This window comes from Nycticebus coucang, chromosome 24 (assembly GCF_027406575.1).
Source record: "Nycticebus coucang isolate mNycCou1 chromosome 24, mNycCou1.pri, whole genome shotgun sequence".
Taxonomy (NCBI): Eukaryota; Metazoa; Chordata; class Mammalia; order Primates; family Lorisidae; genus Nycticebus; species Nycticebus coucang.
Genome location: NC_069803.1, coordinates 30,102,424 through 30,123,451, shown reverse-complemented (window position 1 = coordinate 30,123,451; position 21,028 = coordinate 30,102,424). Strand labels below are relative to the sequence as shown.

General features: G+C 46.8%; 1 protein-coding gene across 1 annotated transcript; it reads right to left on the bottom strand.

Moving 5' to 3' along the window:
• Positions 1-4,057: 4,057 nt before the first annotated feature.
• On the bottom strand, positions 4,058-13,526 carry CHRNA6 (cholinergic receptor nicotinic alpha 6 subunit). The gene is made up of 6 exons (XM_053578592.1): positions 13,448-13,526; positions 11,647-11,786; positions 7,480-7,524; positions 6,406-6,515; positions 5,369-6,326; positions 4,058-4,189 (listed from the first exon to the last, which is right to left on the bottom strand). The coding sequence occupies exons 1-6, from the start codon at positions 13,524-13,526 to the stop codon at positions 4,058-4,060; spliced, it is 1,464 nt and encodes a 487-aa protein (XP_053434567.1).
• Positions 13,527-21,028: the final 7,502 nt, after the last annotated feature.

The following is a 21,028-nucleotide window of genomic DNA, read 5'->3' as shown; positions in this document are numbered from 1 at the left end:
TTGGGGTGAACCTTTTGGTTGTGTCAAAATTATTTCTCTGGCAGTGCCTATGGCTCAGTGAGTAGGGTGCTGGCCCCATATACCGAGGGTGGTGGGTTTGAACCAAACTGTAACAACAACAAAAAGTAAATAAATAAAAGTCTTAAAAAAAACTAAAAAATTATTTCTCTGAAGCACCTACTGTTATCTTTTAAAATTAGTTCATTTAATTAATAGCCATGGTGACTGCCATTTATGTTTAACCTGACACGCATTCCTCTTTGTATTAAGAATTCCTGTTCAGGGCGGCGCCTGTGGCTCAGTGAGTAGGGCGCCGGCCCCATATACCGAGGGTGGCGGGTTCAAACCCAGCCCCAGCCAAACTGCAACAAAAAAATAGCCGGGCGTTGTGGCAGGCGCCTGTGGTCCCAGCTGCTCGGGAGGCTGAGGCAAGAGAATCGCGTAAGCCCAAGACTGTGAGGTTGCTGTGAGCCGTGTGACGCCACGGCACTCTACCAAGGGCGGTACAGTGAGACTCTGTCTCTACAAAAAAAAAAAAAAAAAAAAAAAAAAAAAGAATTCCTGTTCAATATGTCAATAAAGTCATAGTGAAAATAAAAGTAACATTGTGTCTTTGGCCCACAGACATAATCAATCTTAGGCTTGGGAAAACTAGGCAAAGCAGCAAACTGCCCACTGATGTAGGGGTCACGGTCCAGGCAGGGCTGATGCTGTGGGGCCGGGCAGCCTGGCCTGCCATAGAATTACACACGCTCACCTGAGTGCTTAAGGACACGCTTAACTTTGGGCAACAAGAAGAGAGCTAGCCAGTCAAGAAGACCACGGTATTCCAAGGAAGATACTAGAAAGAATATAATTGTGAAGAGCAAGCAAAGAATTTTTCAAGACTCAGTCTCACTATGTCGCCCTGGGTAGAGTGCCATGGCATCACAGCTCACAGCAACCTCAAACCCTTGGGCTCAAGTGATCCTCTTGCCTCAGCCTCATGAGTAGCTGTGACTACAGGCACCTGCCACAATGCCTGGCTAGTTTTTCTATTTTTCATAGAGATAGGGTCTCGCTCTTGCTCAGGTTGGCCTTGAACTCCTGAGCTCAAGCAATCTACCCACCTTGGCTTCCCAGAGTGAGAGCAAAGGATTTAAGTAGACATTTCTCCAAAGAAAATATACACAAGGCAATAAGCACATGAAAAGATGCTCAGCATCACTAATCATTAGGGAAATGGAAATCAAAACCACAATGAATGAGACATCACCTCCCACGTATTAGACGACAACTACAAAAACACTGGAAAATAACAAGTGTTCATGAGATGTGGGAAATTGGAACTCTGTGAAGTACTGATTGAAATGTAAAATGGTGCAGTCACTGCAGAAAATAGTATAGCAGTTCCTCAAAGAATTTAAATTAGAATAACCATATGATCCAACAATTCCACTTCTGTGTACATATCCTAAGCAATTGAAAGCAGGGACTCTGCCGGGCATGGTGGCTCACGCCTATAATCTCAGTACCCTGGGAGGCCAAGGTGGGTGGATTGCCTGAGTTCAGGAGTTTGAGACCAGCCTGAGCAAGAGTGAGACCTTGTCTCTAAAAATAGCCAGGCATTGTCCTACAGAAGGTGCCTACAAGCTGGATGCCTATAGTGCCAGCTACGCAGGAGGCTAAAGCAAGAGAATCGCTTGAGCCGAAGAGCATGAGGTTGCTGTGAGCTATGACACCACAGCACTCTGTAGAGGGGGACAAAGTGAAACTCTGTCTCAAAAAAAAAAGGAAGGAAGGAAGCAGGGACCCAGATATTCATAAGCCCATGTTCATAGCAGAATTATTCACAACGGTAAAAAGTGGAAGCAACCCATTTTTCTTCGGTGGATTACTGGATACATAAAGGGCAGTATGTGCACAGAATGGAATATTATTTAGCCATAAAAAGGAATGGACAATAAGGAAGCCCGATGAGGATTTCATGCTAAGTGAAATAAGCTGGTTCCCAAAACACAAACACCATGCATTTCCACTTAGATGTGGTACCTAGGGTCAAATTGGTAGAGACAGAAAGAATGGTCACTGAGGGTGGGGAAGCATAACGAGTTATTGTTTACTAGGTACAGAGTTTTCAGTTCTATAGGACAAAAAGAGTCTTGGAGATGGATGTTGGTGAAGGTTGTATAACAGTACAGCTGGGATGTATTTAACACCACTGAACTGCATACTGAAAAATGGTTTAACATGGCAAATTTTCTGTTATGTATATTTTGCCACAAGTAAAACTTTTTTTAATTAAATGATTGGGCTTAATAGTAAAAAATAAACTATTGAGTAACAACCAACCCTCTCTAAAGAAAATAAGATAGAATACAGTACCATAAAATCACAAATACTAGAGGGAGTAAAAATACTCTCTACTAGATTAATTCGGATTCAAGACCTCTGCCTGCCTTACGACACAGCGCCTTCTGCTCCAGTAGAAAAGGAACAAGGAAGAATTCACATTTGGTTAAAAAAAATTATGATGTATCAGGAAAGCAGCAGTGATGCCATCCTAACAATTGTACCACAAAACTGTAATAGGAGAAATGTTCCTGATGTTACTTTTGAAGAAAACAGCATTGAAAGGGAAGATGGACGCATAAACACACAGGCAAAGAACAGAAGGGAAAGGACGCAAAAACAATTATTGTCTTTGTTAGAGGAGATTTATTTTTTTCTGCTTTAAAATACATCTTTAAAATCATTGTATTTACACAATAAGAATATAATCAGGGCAGAATAAACAGATTTCCCAAGGTTCTCCCTCTCAGAAAAAGAATTGTCCCACAAGGTTCCGGTGGCGCCTGGGGCTCAAGGAGTAGGGCGCCGGTCCCATATGCCGGAGGTGGCGGGTTCAAACCCATCCCCGGCCAAAAAAAAAAAAAGAAATAACTTTAGGTTCCGTCTCAGGGAATAAAACTGCTTATGAGAAAAGATTAGAAAGACATCTTCTTTCAGCCCACAACAAAGGTGGCTGCAGGTTTTCCTGGCCACACGGTGTCCCATTCTCCCATTTGGATGGCTCTAGTGATTCCCCACGTGATCCCCGGCCCCGCAGGTCTCTATGCAAGTGATTTTTCCTAAGAAGCCACAAGCACCTGGGGAAAGAACCTATTTCTCTTACCCTCGCAATGCCTGGCACAGCACCAGCTTACCACTCAAATGCTAATGAACTACGGCCTGCTAAGATAGACTCTGACTATGTGAATTCTTTCTTTTTGAGACAGAGTCTGGTTCTGTCACCCTGGTTAGAACACCATAACGTCATAGCTCACAGCATCCTCAAACTCATGAGCTCAAGTGATCTTCTTGCCTCAGCCTCCGTAGTAGCTGGGACTATAAGCACCAGCCACCAGACCTGGCTCGTCTTCCTGTTTTAATATAGACGGAGTCTCCCTCTTACTCAGGCTGATCTCAAACTCCCAAGCTCAGGTGATCCATCTGCCTCTGCCTCCCAGAATGCTGAGATTACAAGCATGAGCCACCGCACCCAGCCCTTGCAGGATTCTTTTTAACTAATTAATGTGTCAAACAATGAAAAGTGTGAGTGACACCATACAGACAGGTGTCACAGGAAAGCCAGGAAGCAAGAGTTTAGTGTTGCAAATGTTAGCAAGGTCCAGTTCCCAGAGTTTCACCCTCACAGGTGTCACTGGGCTGAAAAACAGCACAAACTGCACATAGAACAGAAGCTCTTGGTAGCATGGGGTGAGGTGGGCTGACCACGCGGGGATGTCGCGTGATGCTGACCACGCAGGGAGGCCGCGTGATGAGCCTTCATATCCCACAAAGCCAAGCAGGTACAGAGGTGAAACCCTGACCCACCACCCTCAGCCTGTGGGCATGACCGGCTCTGGGCTCGGGCGTCACACACCACCTTCTGGCTCTCCCCTGTGCTACAGAGGAGGGTGTTCCGGCTTCCCCTCTCCAGGGACGCTCTCTTTTCCCACCCAGCCATCATTTTACATGGGGAATACAGAGCAGACACAGTATCCGTGAGTTTCTGTACATAGAAGGAATATACATCTTAAGACCTTCCTGTGATCCCAAGTAGCGGCCGCATAAATAGCCCTGTAGTTCCAAACACACAGACAACGATGAACACCCAGAGAAACACTCTGTCCACCACCATGGCCACGTACTTCCAGCCATCTTCTACCTGGAACACAAAAAAAACAAAGCTGCCTTTAAAAATCAGAACCACAGGGAAATGCTGTGCTTCATAAACAAGTGGCTTCTTTTGCAAAGATTTCCCCAGCACTTTAAAAAGCAAATGCTGGACGTGTGTTGGTGAACTCACGTCTCCTCTGTAGTACATGTAAGAAATTTTGTTTTGTCTGAAGATGGCTATGAACCCAAAGCTTGCTCTTTGCACCGCCAGGAATTCTGGCTAGTCCGGGGACGGAGTTTGAGGCAGGGGTGGGGTGTGACCGAGGACTGCTCTTCTCAGAGACTGCACAGGGAGGCTGCCTGCATGGATGGCTGCATTTCTCATGACCTCCCAGCTCCTGAGACCCAACCTCCGGCCACAGTCTCTGTGGTCTTATCTCAAGAGCCCGACCTTGGGGGGATTAAGTCAACAGTGACTGTCCTTTATAATAGATTGTATGAAGATGTCACCATGAAGGTGAGTTTTTCTGGACTTCATTGCCTTGTGACAAACCCCACAGGTATGACAGGCATTCACAGCATCTTCCCTGAGCCACCTGGGTAGACTTTAGTCCCACCATATCCTTTTACTAGGAGATGTAGCTGCCGGTGACTGCAGTCTGACATTAAACCCGGATACCTGAGCCAGGTTTTAGATGTCCTCAGCTAGGCACCCTCACAGTCCTGAGGCCTCTTTTTGGAGCATGAGGGAGGTTAGATTCTGGCAGCAGAAGCAGAATATGCAGATGCTAAAAATATCCCTGAGGCTCATTCCATCAGCACCTAAATCTCTCTGAGGTAGGACGGGATGGAGCTGGTGGGAGGCAGGCACCCTCTGCTCCCAACACCCGGCCACTGCTGCTTTCTTCCGTGCACTTGCTCCTCCTCCCCTCTGGAGGCAGCATCTCCCTTTCTACCCTTCTATTTGCCGCCACTCTTTGTGCAGGGTTTCATTACCCACGTTTGTCCTGAGTATTTATTTTAACCAAATCTCATTGTATTCACATTTCTGGAGGTGGAGATTTGCTCTGGGCCACACCTGCCGGTGCACTCCTGCCTGCTGGGTCTCAGAGTACGGCTGCCTGACCTTCTTGGGGACAGACTCACTGAAAGTCTCCCTGTGTCTCTACGGTGGCTCGAGGCCTGTGGAGGGTGCACCTGGCCAGGGACGGGAGACACACCAGTTTACCTCCTTTGTTTCATTGTGATTCTTCATGTTTTCTGCTATGAATTGAACACTATTAATCACATCTTCGACGTCAGCTGCCCACTGTGCAGGCTGATGACTTAACCTTCTCTTGCTGGTGGCCAGCTCACTTGATTTGCCATAGTGGCTGCATTCTGTAAGGAACTTGGGTTCTCCCCGGCTTGTGAACTTGACTTTGGCAGGCCTCTTGGAAATGGCTTTGGGGATTTTGTCCAAACCTGTCTCCCTGGTCTTGTCCAGGGGCCTCTTCATCATTAGGATCTGGGGTAACAGCTGCAGGAAAACCACTTGCACCCAGCTGTGCATGGTGTGCGTGGCTGGGGTGCGGTGGTGTATGTTCAGCACAAACACAGTCACTGCGATGGACAGGGTGACAAAGATCATGGTGAACAGCAGGTACTTGCCCACCAGCGGGACCACAAGAGAGGTGGATGGGATGGTTTCTGTGATGACCAGCAAAAACACAGTCAGGGAGAGCAGGACTGAGAGGCAAAGCGTCACTTTTTCACCGCAGTCCGAAGGAAGGTAAAAGACCAACACGGTTAGAAATGAAATTAAGAGACAGGGGATGATCAGATTAATGGTGTAAAACATCGGTAACCTTCTGAGGTAAAAGGAATAAGTTATATCTGTGTAGATCTCTTCACAACAGTTGTATTTTATGTCATGCTTGTAGCCTGAAGCATCGATAATTTCCCATTCACTGTTTCCCCAAAACTCATTCATATCTACTTTAGATCCAATTATTAGAAGATCAATTTCAGCTTTGTCATATGTCCAGGAACCAAATTTTAGGGAACAATTTTGATGATCAAAGGGGAAGAAGGTGATATCCATGGGGCAGGAACTCTTAAAAATAGCTGGTGGGGTCCAGGTTATCATGCCATTGTATTTCAGAAGAGCTTTAGTCTTGCCTTTGATTTGGAAGTCACCAACAGCGCTGCAACGTGAACCAGACACCGTTAGTAACACTCCCTCAGCCATCTGTGTCCCACCAAATGCAAGGTTGGAAAACGTACTTGTTATAGAGAACAATGTCGGGCTTCCAAATCTTATCTGCTGGAACGCGAAGTGTCTCAATGCCGTCATAGTCCGCCGGATCCCAGCGCAATTTATAATCATTCCAGATCTAAAAGAAAGAGAAATCAGGCAGCACCTGTGGCTCAGTGGGTAGGGCGCCAGCCCCATATACTGAGGGTGGCGGGTTCAAACCCGACCTGGCCAAACTGCAACAACAAAAAAAATAGCCCGGCATGGTGGTGGGCGCCTGTAGTTAGTCCCAGCTACTCAGGAGGCTGAGGTAAGAGAATCGCCTAAGCCCAGGAGTTAGAGGTTGCTCTGAGCAGTGTGATGCCACTGCACTCTACCGAGGGCGACAAAAAACAAAAAAAGAAAGAAAGAAAAGAAAAATCAGTTTTTTAAATTACTTAATAACTTTCTCCCAATGTTAACTTTCTGTTGATTCAACAGTTTTTTTTATTTGGAAAAAAAAATTCTTATTTGAAGAGTACATTGGTTTGTATCCAAATTTAAGAAATTGTATCTAGGGGGGCAAAACAGCTGAGCTGTTTTTTGGCAAATACTTAATTAGGTAATTATCTACTGATTCTTAGTTAGCTGGCCAAGGTTATAGGTTCCACTTCCCTGTCCCAGGACCCATATTCAGAGTAGCAAACCAATTCTAATATTAAAGAGAGAGTTCAAATGCATGATGGTGGAGGTTGTTACCAAACCTGTGCAAAAGATTACGACTCTCTGAAGGAAGAAAAAGGTGGTATAATTGATAAAACCAGCTGGTATGAATCTCACCCACATGCTCTTGAGCTGAGCTCCTGACTTCTCTTAAGCCTGGTCCAGCAGGGACCAACCCCACGTGAGTGCCAGGCTCTGGGGCTAAGCTGCAGACCAAAGTGGGAGATTTGAGCACGGCAACCAGGAAGAAGAGAAGTCTCCATGTCTCAGAGACCTCCATCACTAGGTTTCTGCACCGTGAACCTGCATCAGCCATTGCTCTGTCACAGGGAGAGGCAGAGGGAAGTGATGGGTTTTATCCACTTGACAGTGTTAAACTGACACACAACATAAATACATACGTGACGCAGCCACAGATTGGTTTCCATGACCTGGTTGACTTCATCCTAGGAAGAAGAAATGATACTTTAATGAGTCAGAGCTAAAAAGAAAAGAAAAGAAAAAAAAAAGAAAGAAACGATACTTTTATTTTCCATTGTACTTGCTGTAGAGGTGAGTCTGACAGCAAGAACGATAACTAAAATGACCCAAATCTGGGGTGACACCTGTGGCTCAAAGAGTAGGGCGCCAGCCTCTTATGCTGGAGGTGGTGGGTTCAAACCCAGCCCCGGACATAAACTGCAAAAAAAAAGAAAGAGTCAAATCTGAATTTTTCACGCTGATGGAGACGAGCAGGAGGATTGAAAGGGCAACCGGAGCCAGTGCTCCTTCCTCAGCGGTGCCTCTGGACCCCTGGGGAGGGAGTCCCAGCCCGTCTGCCCCGTCCCACCTCAGAATGTCACTTCTGCTCACTGTGGGGACTCCCAGGTGACGTCTGCTTCTCAGGCACTGCACTCTCCGTAGCCCACCCACGTCACCGCTTCTGTCATTCACTACATGGGTGGAGTGAGTGCTGTGTGCTGTGTGTATCCTGGAGCACGCAGTGACCGGGAGGTCCTGCCTTCTCATGTGTTAACTGTTAGTGAAGGGGACACAAATTTAATAATAGAAGACAGTGGTCAGTCCTACGTAGAAAAGAGATATGGAGCAGTCCTGGTGCATGTGCAAGACACGTGCACCCACACTGTGCGCACACACGTGTGTTTTAGACGGGATGGTCAAAGAAGGCTTCTTGGAGGAGGTGACGCTTAAGCAGATACTTAAATCACTGGCAGAGTCAGGGGCTTTCAGAAGGAAACGCATCCCAGATAATATCCCCAATGCGTCTCAATGGGAAGTGACCAAAGACACACCCAGAACTTTCGTTGGATTTACAACACACGGATTGCGGGGAGTCCCTGACAGCCAAGAATGAGTGCCCCCCCAAACCTCCTCAGCCAACTGGGCCTCCCAAGAACCCTCCAGAGTCCAGGAGCCCAGTGGTGGGTGGAGGCTGCTCTGCTCTGTCTCCCTCCCCCGGCCCCACCCCATCCCCCACCGCTGCCCTCAACACGGAGACCTTGCCAAGCTTCCTCCTTCACAAGCGTCTGTGTCAATCCAGGATAAGCCCCAAGACTTCAGAAGATCAGCAAAGAGAGTTACAGTCATGGGTTTCTATTCATCCCAGGAAGCGAAGAAATGGGCGATACCGCGCACTGGCCAAGCAGTTCACGGTTTCCAGTGCAGGAGCTTCATCCTGGATCTCCCCAGGGGGACAGGGCACGTGCTCCTGTACTGGGAGATATCAGGAAACCTCGAGACTAAGGTCATTTTGGGCGGCAGCAAGCACACAGGACGCAGAGCCCGAGAGCTTCAAAGCCAAGCCGGGGCTCAGGCAGCAGCGAGCTTCCCTGGCCTTCCAAAAGGGAGCAGCGACCAAGCAAACCAGTGGTGCTGCTCCACAGAGCTGCCTGGACCTCCTTGAGGACGCCCCGCAGCTGCCCCTGGGGCCCTTGCCATAGAGGGGTGAAGGTTTGTGTTTATATAAACACCTGTACACAGATGTGCACAGCAGCTTTATTTGTTACAGACCAAAAGCTGGAATCAGCCCAAATTAAACACACCGTGGTCCATTAAACACGGAGAAGGAAGGAGCTAGCGGCACACTCAGCAACACGGTGGGTCTCTAGGGCGCCACGCTGAGCAGAAATCCCAGCCCCATAAGTTCACACACTGTATGACTCTGTTTTTATAGAACATTGTTGAAACAAGAAAATTTTAGAAATGGAGGGCGGATTAACTAATGGGAGAAACTGGGCCAAGTGTACAAGGGGATCTTGCTGTTATTTTTTATGACTGCATATGAATCTATAGTGATCTCAACACATACATATTCAATTTAAGAAACATTTCCTCGGTGGTGCCCGTGGCTCAGTGAATAGGGCGCTAGCCCCATATACTGAGGGTGGCGGGCTCAAACCTGGCCTAGACAAACTGCAACAACCAAAAAAAAAAAATAGCTGGGGGTTGTGGTGGGCGCCTGTAGTCCCAGCTACTCGAGAGGCTGAGGCAAGAGAATCGCCTAAGCCCAGGAGTTGGAGGTTGCGGTGACGTCACGGCACTCTACCAAGGGCAATAAAGCGAGACTGTCTCTACCAAAAAAAGAAAGAAAGAAAGAAACATTTCCCCAGTCTCTCTTGCAGCTAGAGGAGTCAATGAGTGGAAGGAGAAACCATCGGTAGGACTTCTGGGAAAGCTCCTTGAAGAGCTAGCAGGTACACCATTGGCCTTGCCCCCCAACTTTCTCCTGGTTCTTGCTGAGAATGTGAATACGATGAGTGAAAATACAAACGTTATCTTGGACCATGAGAAAGCATTGATGGCAGAAACCACATGAAAAGGATGGTGAAGTAGACGTGCAGAAGGAAACTTGGCCACTGTTGCCATGTGTGATTTATGCTTTTAGAGTCCCAGCCCATGGGAGTGATGTCCCCTGGAGTTGTGCAGTGCACAACCTGGCCAACTGAATCTAATGAAGCCACCTGGCATTAACCTCCTTGCCTATTAACCTTTAGATTTCATTACATAAGAAAGAAATAAACTTGTTTTATTGAAGCTGTTTTCTTTCTTAGTATCTCTGATACTAGTAACCAAATGTCAATGTCAAAACCTGCATCTAGCAGTCCCCTGGACACCAGCTTCAGGACAAGGTCGTCAAAGGGCAGGTGGGGCAGGGGTTTGATGCAATGCCGTATGGGAGGCAGCCTCCCTGGCCTTTAGCAGAATCTCAGGGCAGCGCTTCATTCCTAGTCACCTAATGGCTTCTGGGACAGCACGAGACCAGCAACCACTGCTGAGCTTTTGGGAGGGGAGCAAAACCAACAGTGAATGTTTATCAGCGGAGTGAGTGGGCCCATCTAGTGAGAGAAAACATCTGGTTTCCTTTTTTAAAATCAATATATATCAGCACATGTGCCCTTCCAGTCTGGACCAGGGCTTTCCATCCTCCAGAAAGCACGCACTGGAGGACACGGTAACTCTGACACACCTGTCCCTCGAGTCTCCCCAGGGACATGTGGAGCAGCCACTGAGCATCTGGAGGAGGAGGCTGGGGCTTCTGAGCACGACAGTCTTGGAAACACTCTGCAGCGCCCCTCTCCAGAGGTGCCCAGGCATCCCCTGATTCCTGAGCCCACCTGTCCCTCCAGTGGGATCAGAGCCTGAGCCTCAGGACAGCTCTGCCCCTTCCCTGGAGCCCAGCCCTGGTTCCTCCAGAGGAAACAGGCCTCACCCCTCCTCTCCCGGCAGTGAGGGGGCAAAGGGCCTCTTCAAATTTTCATCCTATTCTTTTTCTTTTTCAGAGCTATGTAGAATCTCATATGAAAGAACATAATTTTTTCCTTTCTCCCGTAAAAGAGAAGACTTAACGCAATTCTTTAATTGTGGAGTGAAAAGGGCTTGAGCTTTGGAGTTACACCTCAGCGTCACCCTTTTGTGACCGAATGACCTTGGGACAGTCACTTGACTGAGCTTCTGTTTCCTCAGCTGTAAGATGAAGATGATGCCCATGAGAGGTGAGGATGGCATCTTGGGCGTGACGGGTGCACCCTGAAGTTATTCATAGCTCCCACCAGCTCTCCTTCACACCTTTATTTCATAAGCTCATTCTGAAAGCACTTCCAGAAACACCTGCTTAAGACAACAGCACCAGCATTTTGAGCAAAGCGTCTCCCTCCCTCTGGTCAACTTTGAAGGGCCAAGCCTCAGGTAGATGTGTGTTTATCTGTATTTTTTTTTTTTTTTAATTTGAGACAGAGTCTCACTATGTCGCCCTTGGTAGAGTGCCGTAGCGTCATAGCTCACAGCAACTTCAAACTCTTGGGCTTAAGCCATTCTCTTGCCTCAGCCTCCCGAGTAGCTGGGACTACAGGCACCCGCCACAACGCCCGGCTATTTTTTGTTGTAGTTGTCATTGTTGTTTAGTAGGCCTGGGCCGGGTTCGAATCTGCCAGCCTTGGTGTATGTGGCTGGCACCCTAACCACTGAGCTATGGGTGCTGAGCCTGTCTATATTTTTAAATTCCCTTGTTTTCCACATGTGAGAAGAGCAGTCACATAGGGGAAGGGCTCTTGTGGGAGCCCGGCACTTACCACGTCAGCCAGCTGCGTGATGGCCACCTCGAAGTGCACAATGACGGGGTCGGAGACATTCTCCACGGGCCTGATGAACTTCTCGTAATGAGAAAAGAGTCTGTGAAAGAGCCTCTCCTCAGCGGCGCAGCCCGTGCAGCCTGCGTGGCCAGAGAAGGGCGAGAGTCAGCCGGACGTGGGCAGTCAGCTTCCTGCGCTGTCTGCACCCCTGCAGGCTCCCCCAGGGCCTACCTCGCCTCACCCTCTGAGCCTTGGTTGCAGCTCCAGATTAGAGGGGCAGCAAAGAAAATGGTGCTTTTCAAAACTCTAAAAGCACCAGAAATGTAAAGGGGTAGACTCAAGGCTTGGATCCTTTGCTTCTGTCACTCTTTCTTAGCGGAACTGGGAGCTTCCAGTGATCTCGGGAGAGCCCTGCCCTTTCTCATCTACAGTGCTGACCCAACTGACGCTGTGTGTACGGGAGTCAAGGTGCAAGGTGTTCAGCTGGGCAAACCCCACCGAGCAAAACCCGAAATAACTCGCGATTTCATCCAGGTCTTCACAAGCCATACTCTTTTACAACTTTAAAAGTCAGTGTTTATAGAGATTTGTGAGAATGCAAGGTTTTTAAGACAAATTTACTTGAAGGGTTTTTAAAAGAATAAAAAGTTGGTTCCTACGTGGTTAATAATAGCATTTTCAGTTACTAAATTCTAAAAAATTATTTCATGCATATCCCTTTGTTTATAAGAATACATTAAAGGTAAGTTACCGGTCTCCATTTGTCATAATTAATTTCACTAGTACTCCCTCTACACTTTATAGAAATTCAAATTTGATACCTAAAATATTATTCCACAAATTTCCTAAAGGGATCTATAACATGAAAGTTAGTGAAAAGCTAATCGGACAAAATGAGAGAGAGGACAGGGCGACTGTGACGTGAAAGGTGTTTCCTGACACACACCTTTGGAAACAGTGCAACGGAGAGGTTTTAACAGGAGAGAAAAACTGGAAGTGTAAAATATTTTTCTTGCCATAATGATAACATTGCTTCGTGAAACAGGCAGAAATCCTTCTGCTTATTCATTTTTCCCCCTGGAGACATTCTGATACCCATCCATCAGTCTCCAAGAGCACGTCTTCTGAGAGCCTCACAGCACCTGTAAATGTGATTTTGCTCAGCAGAGCAGCAGCTGTCCAAGTCTTAACTTTTAAAGTAAATGATCTTACTCTTGGGACACATTTTGGCATAGGAAAATGACATATTTCCTGAAACAAAGATGATCACCTACCAATTGGAAGGGTTTGTGGACTGTGGAATAGGATTAGCTAACAAACAAATCACCATTTTGAAAAAATCTTAAATATAACTACACATAAATAAGTTGAATACATCCACAGCAGAGATGGATAGAAAACCGCACCCTTCTTACTTATTATTGTATTTCAATTGGGAAAATAAAATACAGTGTATAGCATGTTTCCTTGTCCTCCTCACCCTGCCCAACTCACCAAATCTCAACTTGTCCATCAAATGTAACTAATAAAAAGAAGTAGGTTAAAGAGCAGCCGTCACAGTGGTGCTTCCTATGCAGACGCTTGATGGATTGACCCATAGAATCTTTCCTATCTGCTGGAACACAAATAGAAAAGGGAGCAAACACGTGTAGAAGGAACCGAGGGGGTGGCGCCTGTGGCTCAATGGAGTAAGGTGCCGGCCCCATATGCTGGAGGTGGCAGGTTCAAACCCAGCCCCGGCCAAAAACTGCAAAAAAAAAAAAAAAGAGGGAACCGAGGATAAAGCAGGAGTGAAACCTACCTTTAAAGACAGGTGTGAACACAGGGAACCAGAGACACAGACCCAGGTGAAGGAATCTCTGCCCCCGGCTGCTCAACATGATTGGGAAGCACTTTGCTTTCTTTTTTCTAAGCAAAGGAGAGTAGAAAACAAAGAGCTGTCAGTCGCTGCCTGCATTGACCTTTAAATCAGATCCTGCTGCCATCCACGTGTGTCTTCTAAGAGAGCAAAACACTCAGCAGACATAATACAGCTGTTCTCAGGACCAGAGACCGGGAAGAGCAAACGAGAAGGGGTCCATCTGCCATCAGATGAGTCCTTGACAGCTTTGATGTCTTTTGTGCAAGAAAGGCGAAGAAAAGCAAACAGGGATGCCAGGAAGACAGGAGAGGACAGAACGCTGTCAGCGGCGGAGAGCTCTGTGCAGCACAGCCTGACTCCTCAGGGGAGGAACGGGCGTCACCAAGCTCAGCCACAGGCAAAGTGGGGCTGGTGGAACCTGCAAGGGGTTTTCACTTAGGTCTGGCTGCTCGCTGCACAGAGATCCAATTACTGAAACCACGGGGACTGCCAAGGAAGACAGGAATTTCTAACGTGAATTTTAGCTTTCTCTGGAGCTAAGGAAGGTCACAGGGTATTAAAGGAGGGGCCCCCTGTCTTGGGGCAGATTGTGGTGTGTGTCACACGAGGCTACTGGCAGTGGGGGCAGGTGGTAGGGAAGGGGAATCTGGTCTCAGGAAGCCTGCCCAGGGGCCTTCAGAATCTCAGCTCTTTTGTCTTGCAGAAAATCTACCATTTCTGGACAACAACGTAAAGGCCAAGTAGTTAGTGAAGGGAAAGGAGTTGAAATTTATTCAAGGACCCCCCTGCCACACACGCTAGGTCCCAGTGAGCAGGTGCTTACTCACTGAGTTCTCTCATTAATCAAGCCTTTATCTTGCTAACCTACCACCTTCCTACAATGTGAATTCCCGGTTCCATCTGAGTAAGTGCAGTTTACAGACAACAGAATTAATTTGTTCTGCTTTCTGAATTCAGTGATCACCATTCATGACCAGGGATTAGATGTCAGAGGATGAGAGAAATGGATCCACCCAGACACTTCAACGTTCATTTAAGCATCCTTATCTACACCTGGTTTTCTTTATACTTTTCCTCTCTCCCTAGAAGGTTAGTGGCTGTAGGATTCTGATTAATTGTCTCTTTCAATCAAATGTTGGTGTTGGTTAAAGAGGAGTTAGAGCTAAAGAGGCTCCCAGGGTGGGACAGTCAAACATTCCACGCTTCCCACTGCGGAGTGCAGACTAACAACTTCCCTCCAGACTCCACCAGATTCATGTCTCTTGAAGAAACAAAAGAAAAACTAACATTTATTTGGCAGCAGACATCAACCAGGCTCTGGGCTGGGTGCTTCAGTCGGATAGATCACCTAAGATGCGGCTCACATTGTCCCCTTAGCAGATGGGCTTGTGTCCAATGCTGAGTGCTGTGTGGGGTTTGCAGGGAACAGAAGAAAAGTCTAACTGGGCAAAGTGGCTTGTACCTGTTGTCCCAGGTATGCAGGAGGCTGAGGGCGGAGGATCTCTTGAGCCCAAGAGTGTGAGACATGGCGAGACTGTCTCTGCAAAAATAGCAAGAAAAGAAAAGAAACAGTCTGAGCAGTGTGAAATGTGTAAGCAGTGGTGCCCAGAGCTGAGGTCGCAGTGGACATGTTCAGGCCAGATTTATTGAAAGGAGAAGGTGATTCACCTGGACAGTGCAAAGCTGGTGTCTGCACCTGAGGGGCAGTTAAGGACCCCCTTTATATGGGGCTATAGGGGGTGGGCACATTCCACAGGTTGCACTGAAGGTTAGGGGCCTATGGTGAAAACTTCTGGGATGGGGATAACAGATCCTTTCTGTCTTATCTTAGGAGAGGAGGAGAAGGAGAAAAAGGGAAAAGGTTCATATGTGTCCGTGTTAGCCCCCCAACACAATGCTTTACTGTGACGGGTAAAATGCCACCTGACCCAAGATGGGACGATGCCCAATGCCTCACTGGTTTTTAGAGTCAAACTCAAATTAACGTGGCCATTTTGTAAAGTGCGGATTTTAATGGGATTGTTTTTCATTCTTTCTGGTAGATACATATTGCAGTCTAAAGAAAACTATTTTTTCACATCTTTTGTTGGATCCCAGTCCCAACAGTTTTCTCTGCAGCTCATCACCTATCATGACTCTAGAGGAAGGGTCCTTTGCAATGTGGCAATGGCCAACCCCTGCTCTGTTCCAGGACCAAGCTGACTCTGTCCCGCTGTGCCCTGGTGCAGTGGGAGGATGGGGGACTTTATGAGCGAAGGCTGCAGGGAAGAGTCCCCAGACGTGAACAGGGGGACAAGAATGTGGGCTCTGGAGTCAGACAGATCTGGCCTTGGATTCTAGTCCTGATTCTCACCGGGGGGACATTGGCAAGTCACTGAAGCTACCTCAGCTTTGTCCTTATCAGAAACATGGGACTAAATTCAGTAACATAAGACGTTTAATCTCTCCGTACAATTTGTGTGTGTTCTTTACTTCCTCTCTTACCAGTACAAACAGGCAAGACAATTAAGTAACTCTTGGTTCTGAACTTGTAAGAAAGAGATATTTTAGGCTCTGCGCCTGTAGCTCAAGCAGCTGAGGTGCTGGCCACATATACCTGAGCTGGCACATTCGAATCCAGCCTTGGCCTGCAAAACAACAATGACAGCTGTAATCAAAAAATAGCTGGACATTGTGGCGGGTGCCTGTAGTCCCAGCTACTTGGGAGGAGGAGGCAGGAGAATCGCTTGAGCCCAGGAGTTGGAGGTTGCTGTGAGCTGTGATGCCACAGCACTCTACCCAAAGTGACAGCTTGAGGCTCTGTCTCAAAAAAAAAAAAAAAAAAAAAATATATATATATATAAATTTTTAAATGCTTAAAAAGAGAAGTACATTCTCCATTCAAAGGAACATTTAAACTATGCCCCCATCATCAGAAAAACGCTTGATATTTGTAACTGAATTACAGTTTTATATCCTGTTTCAAACTCTTTGTGAAAACTGCAGAGATGGAAGTTGAAAGAAAATACATAGGGGTGTCCAAGTGTGGTGGCTCACCCTGTGACCCCAGACTATGGGAAGCCCAGGCTGGAGAATGACTGGAGGCCAGGAGTTTGAGAACAGCCTGGGCAACATAAGGGAACCCCATTCTTTACAAAAAGGGTTTTTAAAAAGTTGGGTGGGCATGGAGCTGCAGAACTGTAGTCCTTGCTACTTGGCAGCTGAGGTGGAGGATCACTTGAGCCCAGGAGTTCAAGGTTACAGTGAGCTATGATTCTGTCACTGCATTCTAGCCTGGGTGATAGAGTAAGACTCTGTCTCCCAAAGAAAGAAAAATTAATTCAAGAAATAATAGGATAAAAGGCATTGTCTCTTTTCCTGATGTTGCTGGATGTGGTTTCATGTCTGTATTCTAGGAGTTTGTTTCCACTTAGCCACATTGTTGAATGAGTCGTGAAAGGACGGAGGGAGGGGAAGGAGATACACTCAGCCCTGGACGGGTAGAGGTTAATTAAAATCGGAAGAGGTTTGGATTCCCTTCCCTCCTATTTCTAACCCCTATTACCCTCCCATTCCCCTTAGCCAGTTCTAAACAGAAATAAGAAGCAGTGGATCTTAACTTTTTCAAGGCTTTACTTAAACCTGATGAAAACAATGGCCTACCCATCGTCCCCATACACACGTGCGTATCAGACAAATTTTGCACATAATTTCTGGGGACTCAGACCCATAAATGGTCAACCCCAGGAGGAGGTGACCCCTGCTGGCTTCACGGATTCCCCCCCGTGTCTGTCCCCACCCCTGTGCATGCTCCCTTCTGGACCAATGCACTCTGAAGGTCCCATGTGTCAGGATGTCGATAAGCTACAGAGAGAAAATTATTTGATTCCTTTTTGCTTTTATCCATAGAAGCTATTTTCAATGTGGAGTTGTTTCTGAGGAAAAATACGATATTGTTTAATATGAAACTTTTATTATAGAAATTATTTTGAATTTTCTTCCTACCTAACCTCTGTTTATAAAATTAAATCGATTGCCTCAGTCTGCTCTAAAAATAAAGGAGACTATTTGATATGGTGATATAAAATTGGTTGTGTTCTTGTTTGATGTTTGAGGGGAGTTTGGCCTAGAAACCACACAAACGAACATTCTGTTGACCTTTCTCCAACTGTCAGTTCTCTTTAAACTCAAAACAAGAACACTCTTTAAGTTGTCCTTAAATGTGAAGGAAATAGCCCTTGAAACATGTATTATTTATAAACCCACGGCAGCAACACCATCATCAATAATTCAAGGCTCCCATCTGCCTTTCCTCTAACGCAACCACCCTTAACTCCCACGTGGCCCAGGCCCCCGGGTGGCAGTGGTTCACACCCACCACACTCCGCATTTCCAAGTCAAGTGGGGAAAACAAATCAGCAGGGGAGGGAGTCAGTTAAATGCTAATTTTGGACCACTAAGACGTGAATAAATGACAGATCAAAAGGCTGATATTGACCCTATGGTGCCCATCATTTGTCCATTTAACTTTTAAGAAAAAGAGAGAATTTTGGCATCTAGAATGAGTCAAACAGTATAAGAAAGTAAAAATTGGCTGGGTCTGGTGGCTCAGGCCTGTAATCCTAGCACTCTGGGAGGCCAAGGTAGGTGAATTGCCTAAGCTCCGGAGTGAGTTCCTGTCTCTAAAAAAAAAAGAAAGAAAAGAAAAAGAAAACTAGCCAGGTGTTGTGGCAGGTGCCTATCATCCCAGCTACTTGAGAGGCTTAGGCTAGAGGATTGCTTGAGTCCAGGAGTTTGAGGTTGCTGTGAGGTATGATGCCACAGCACTCTACCCAGTGATACAGTGAGACTCTGTCTTTAAAAAGAAAAGAAAAAAAAAGAAAGTAAAAATTACATCGAAAATGTTAAGACACCAAATAATAATTGTAGCTTCCTCTGAGCACTTCCTATGTGCTGATCACCTGGTCCAGGGCTTTACATTTCCACCTTAGGCTACTGAGACTCCAGGAGTTGGAGTAAGTAACTGGTCTGAGGGTCCATCCCCACTGATAAATGGCTGGATTAAATTTCCAATCTCAGTCTGTGTGAATCTAAACTTATGCTTCTGGCCGGGCACGGTGGCTCATGCCTGTAATCCTAGCACTCTGGGAGTCTGAGGAGGGTGGATTGCTTAAGCACACAAGTTCGAGACCAGCCTGAGAAAAAGCGAGACATCCCCCCACCCCGGTTCTACTAAAAATAGAAAAACTGAGGCAAGAGGATCGCTTGATTGCTGTGAGCTATGATACCACTGTACTCTACCCAGGGTGACAGCTTGAGACTCTGTCTTAAAAAAATAAATAAACTGACGCTTCAACCTTAAAGCCATCCTGAAGAGTTTTTAGATCCAAGAGTATTTTGTAAGTTCAATATATTTTTTGAGAGCTGTTAGAGAGTGGGTGGGGGTTAGCACACTTCCGTCCTCAGTGACTGCGGGTCCTTCGTCCTGCTCCACAGGTGCTGAGGAAGCTGAGGCTGATTAACAGAGGGATTGAAGCAGAGGACAGATGGGAGAGCCCAGGGGCCGCCCCGGCCCAGCCAGGGCACCAGCTGGTTTCTCAGCCCTGGGCATTGCTTTGCTGTCAGGAATTCGGTCACTTCCTCAGGTCTTTTCACTTCACTGTGTGGGCAGCAAGCGACTCTGGGCCCTTCAAGGCAGAAGGAAATGTGCTTAAATTTTAAGTCCCTTCAGAGGAAGAATTGATTCAATTATCATTGCCCTAGAACCCAGCAGTTATCATAATAAAAGTCACACTGTAGGCCCAGCTCTGTCACTGCATGTGAGGACCACAACACCAGTCTGCGCTTTTCTCCCAGGGCCACAGTAACAAAATACCACAACCCCAGTGGTATTTTAATAGAGCACAACTTTACTGCATCAAAGTTCTGAGGCTAGAAGTCTGAAATCAAGGGCTGGTGAGGCCACGCTCCCCAGGGAGGGAGGAAAACCTTCCTCGCCTCTCCAGCTTCTGGTCACGGAGGGCTTCCATGCGCTGGCAGCATCTCCCTGGCCTTGGCCTTTGAGGTTCGGTCACCTTCTCCGTGGCTCTGCCTCCTCCACTTCTGTCTCTTACAAGCAAGCCCGCTAGGTGATTTAGGACCTACCACGTATCTAGGATCATCTCATGTCTAAATTCTTAACTTGATTCCGTCTGCAAAGACCCTTTGTCCAAAGAAGGTAACATTCGTAAATACTGGAGGTCGAGACATGGCATGTCTTTTGGGAATGCCAGTCATCCCACTACCATGAGGCGGGATTGCATGGTGAGGATTTGATTAGAAATGTCTGTAACAGCAGCTACTGAATCACACAGGACAGTACACACTTCCTTCCTTCCAGAGAGCAGCACTTCCATGTGACAGCAAGAGACCGGGAGCCGGTGAGGAGACCCAGAAAGTCTGACTGATTTTACAGAAAATGATACAGATTTCTTGTTCTTTGGAAGGAAACAGAAACTGGAAAGCTGTTCCTATGATGGTTCCCGATTAACAGTTCTCAAATTTTAATGTGCCTCAGAGTCAAGGGTGGTGGCTGTCTTAGAAGATCAGATTCCCAGGCCCATTAGAAATCCGAATTCAGGGAGGCTGGAGAGAGACCCCGAAAAGTGCATTTTTTTTTTTTTCAGAAAGTGCATTTTTAAAAAGTCCCAGAAGTGTCCCTAATGCAGGTGGCCAGCATGACACATCTGAGGAATCCTCCTCCAGAGAGTTTCAGGAAGATTTCTGCTGGTCCATCTACAGTGTGGTTCTGTGATATCATAGACTTCGACATTTCTGGGACATCTGTGTCCCTGCAAATTTGAAACCCCCTAATGCTAGCAATATTCTGAAGTTGCTGTACAGGCACTGTGCTGTGTGAGAAAAGGCTCATTCAACATCAGGCTGAGTCCTACTGTGTTCTGGGCTCAGTGATAGATGCGGAAATATAGTTAGAAAATGCACATTTACTTTGTTAGGTTCTCAAGGAACATTTATGAAAATTACCTCTTGCTGACACACAAAAACTTTTGACAGCTGACAAAGAATCTATTCTAGAGAACATTCTCTGTCCACAAAGAAGAAAACTAAGAATTAATTCCAGGGTGGCGCCTGTGGCTCAGTGAGTAGGGCACCGGCCCCATATGCTGAGGGTGGCGGGTTCAAACCCAGCCCCGGCCAAACTGCAACAACAACAACAACAAAGAATTAATTCCAAAAAAATAAACCCAGCTTCCCCTTCCTGGGGATATCACAAGGTTATATCAGTCCTCTATTTTTTTTTTTGTAGAGACAGAGTCTCACTGTACCGCCCTCGGGTAGAGTGCCATGGCGTCACAGGGCTCACAGCAACCTCTAACTCTTGGGCTTACGCGATTCTCTTGCCTCAGCCTCCCAAGCAGCTGGGACTACAGGCGCCCGCCACAACGCCCGGCTATTTTTTGGTTGCAGTTTGGCCGGGGCTGGGTTTGAACCCGCCACCCTCGGCATACGGGGACAGCGCCCTACTCACTGAGCCACAGGCGC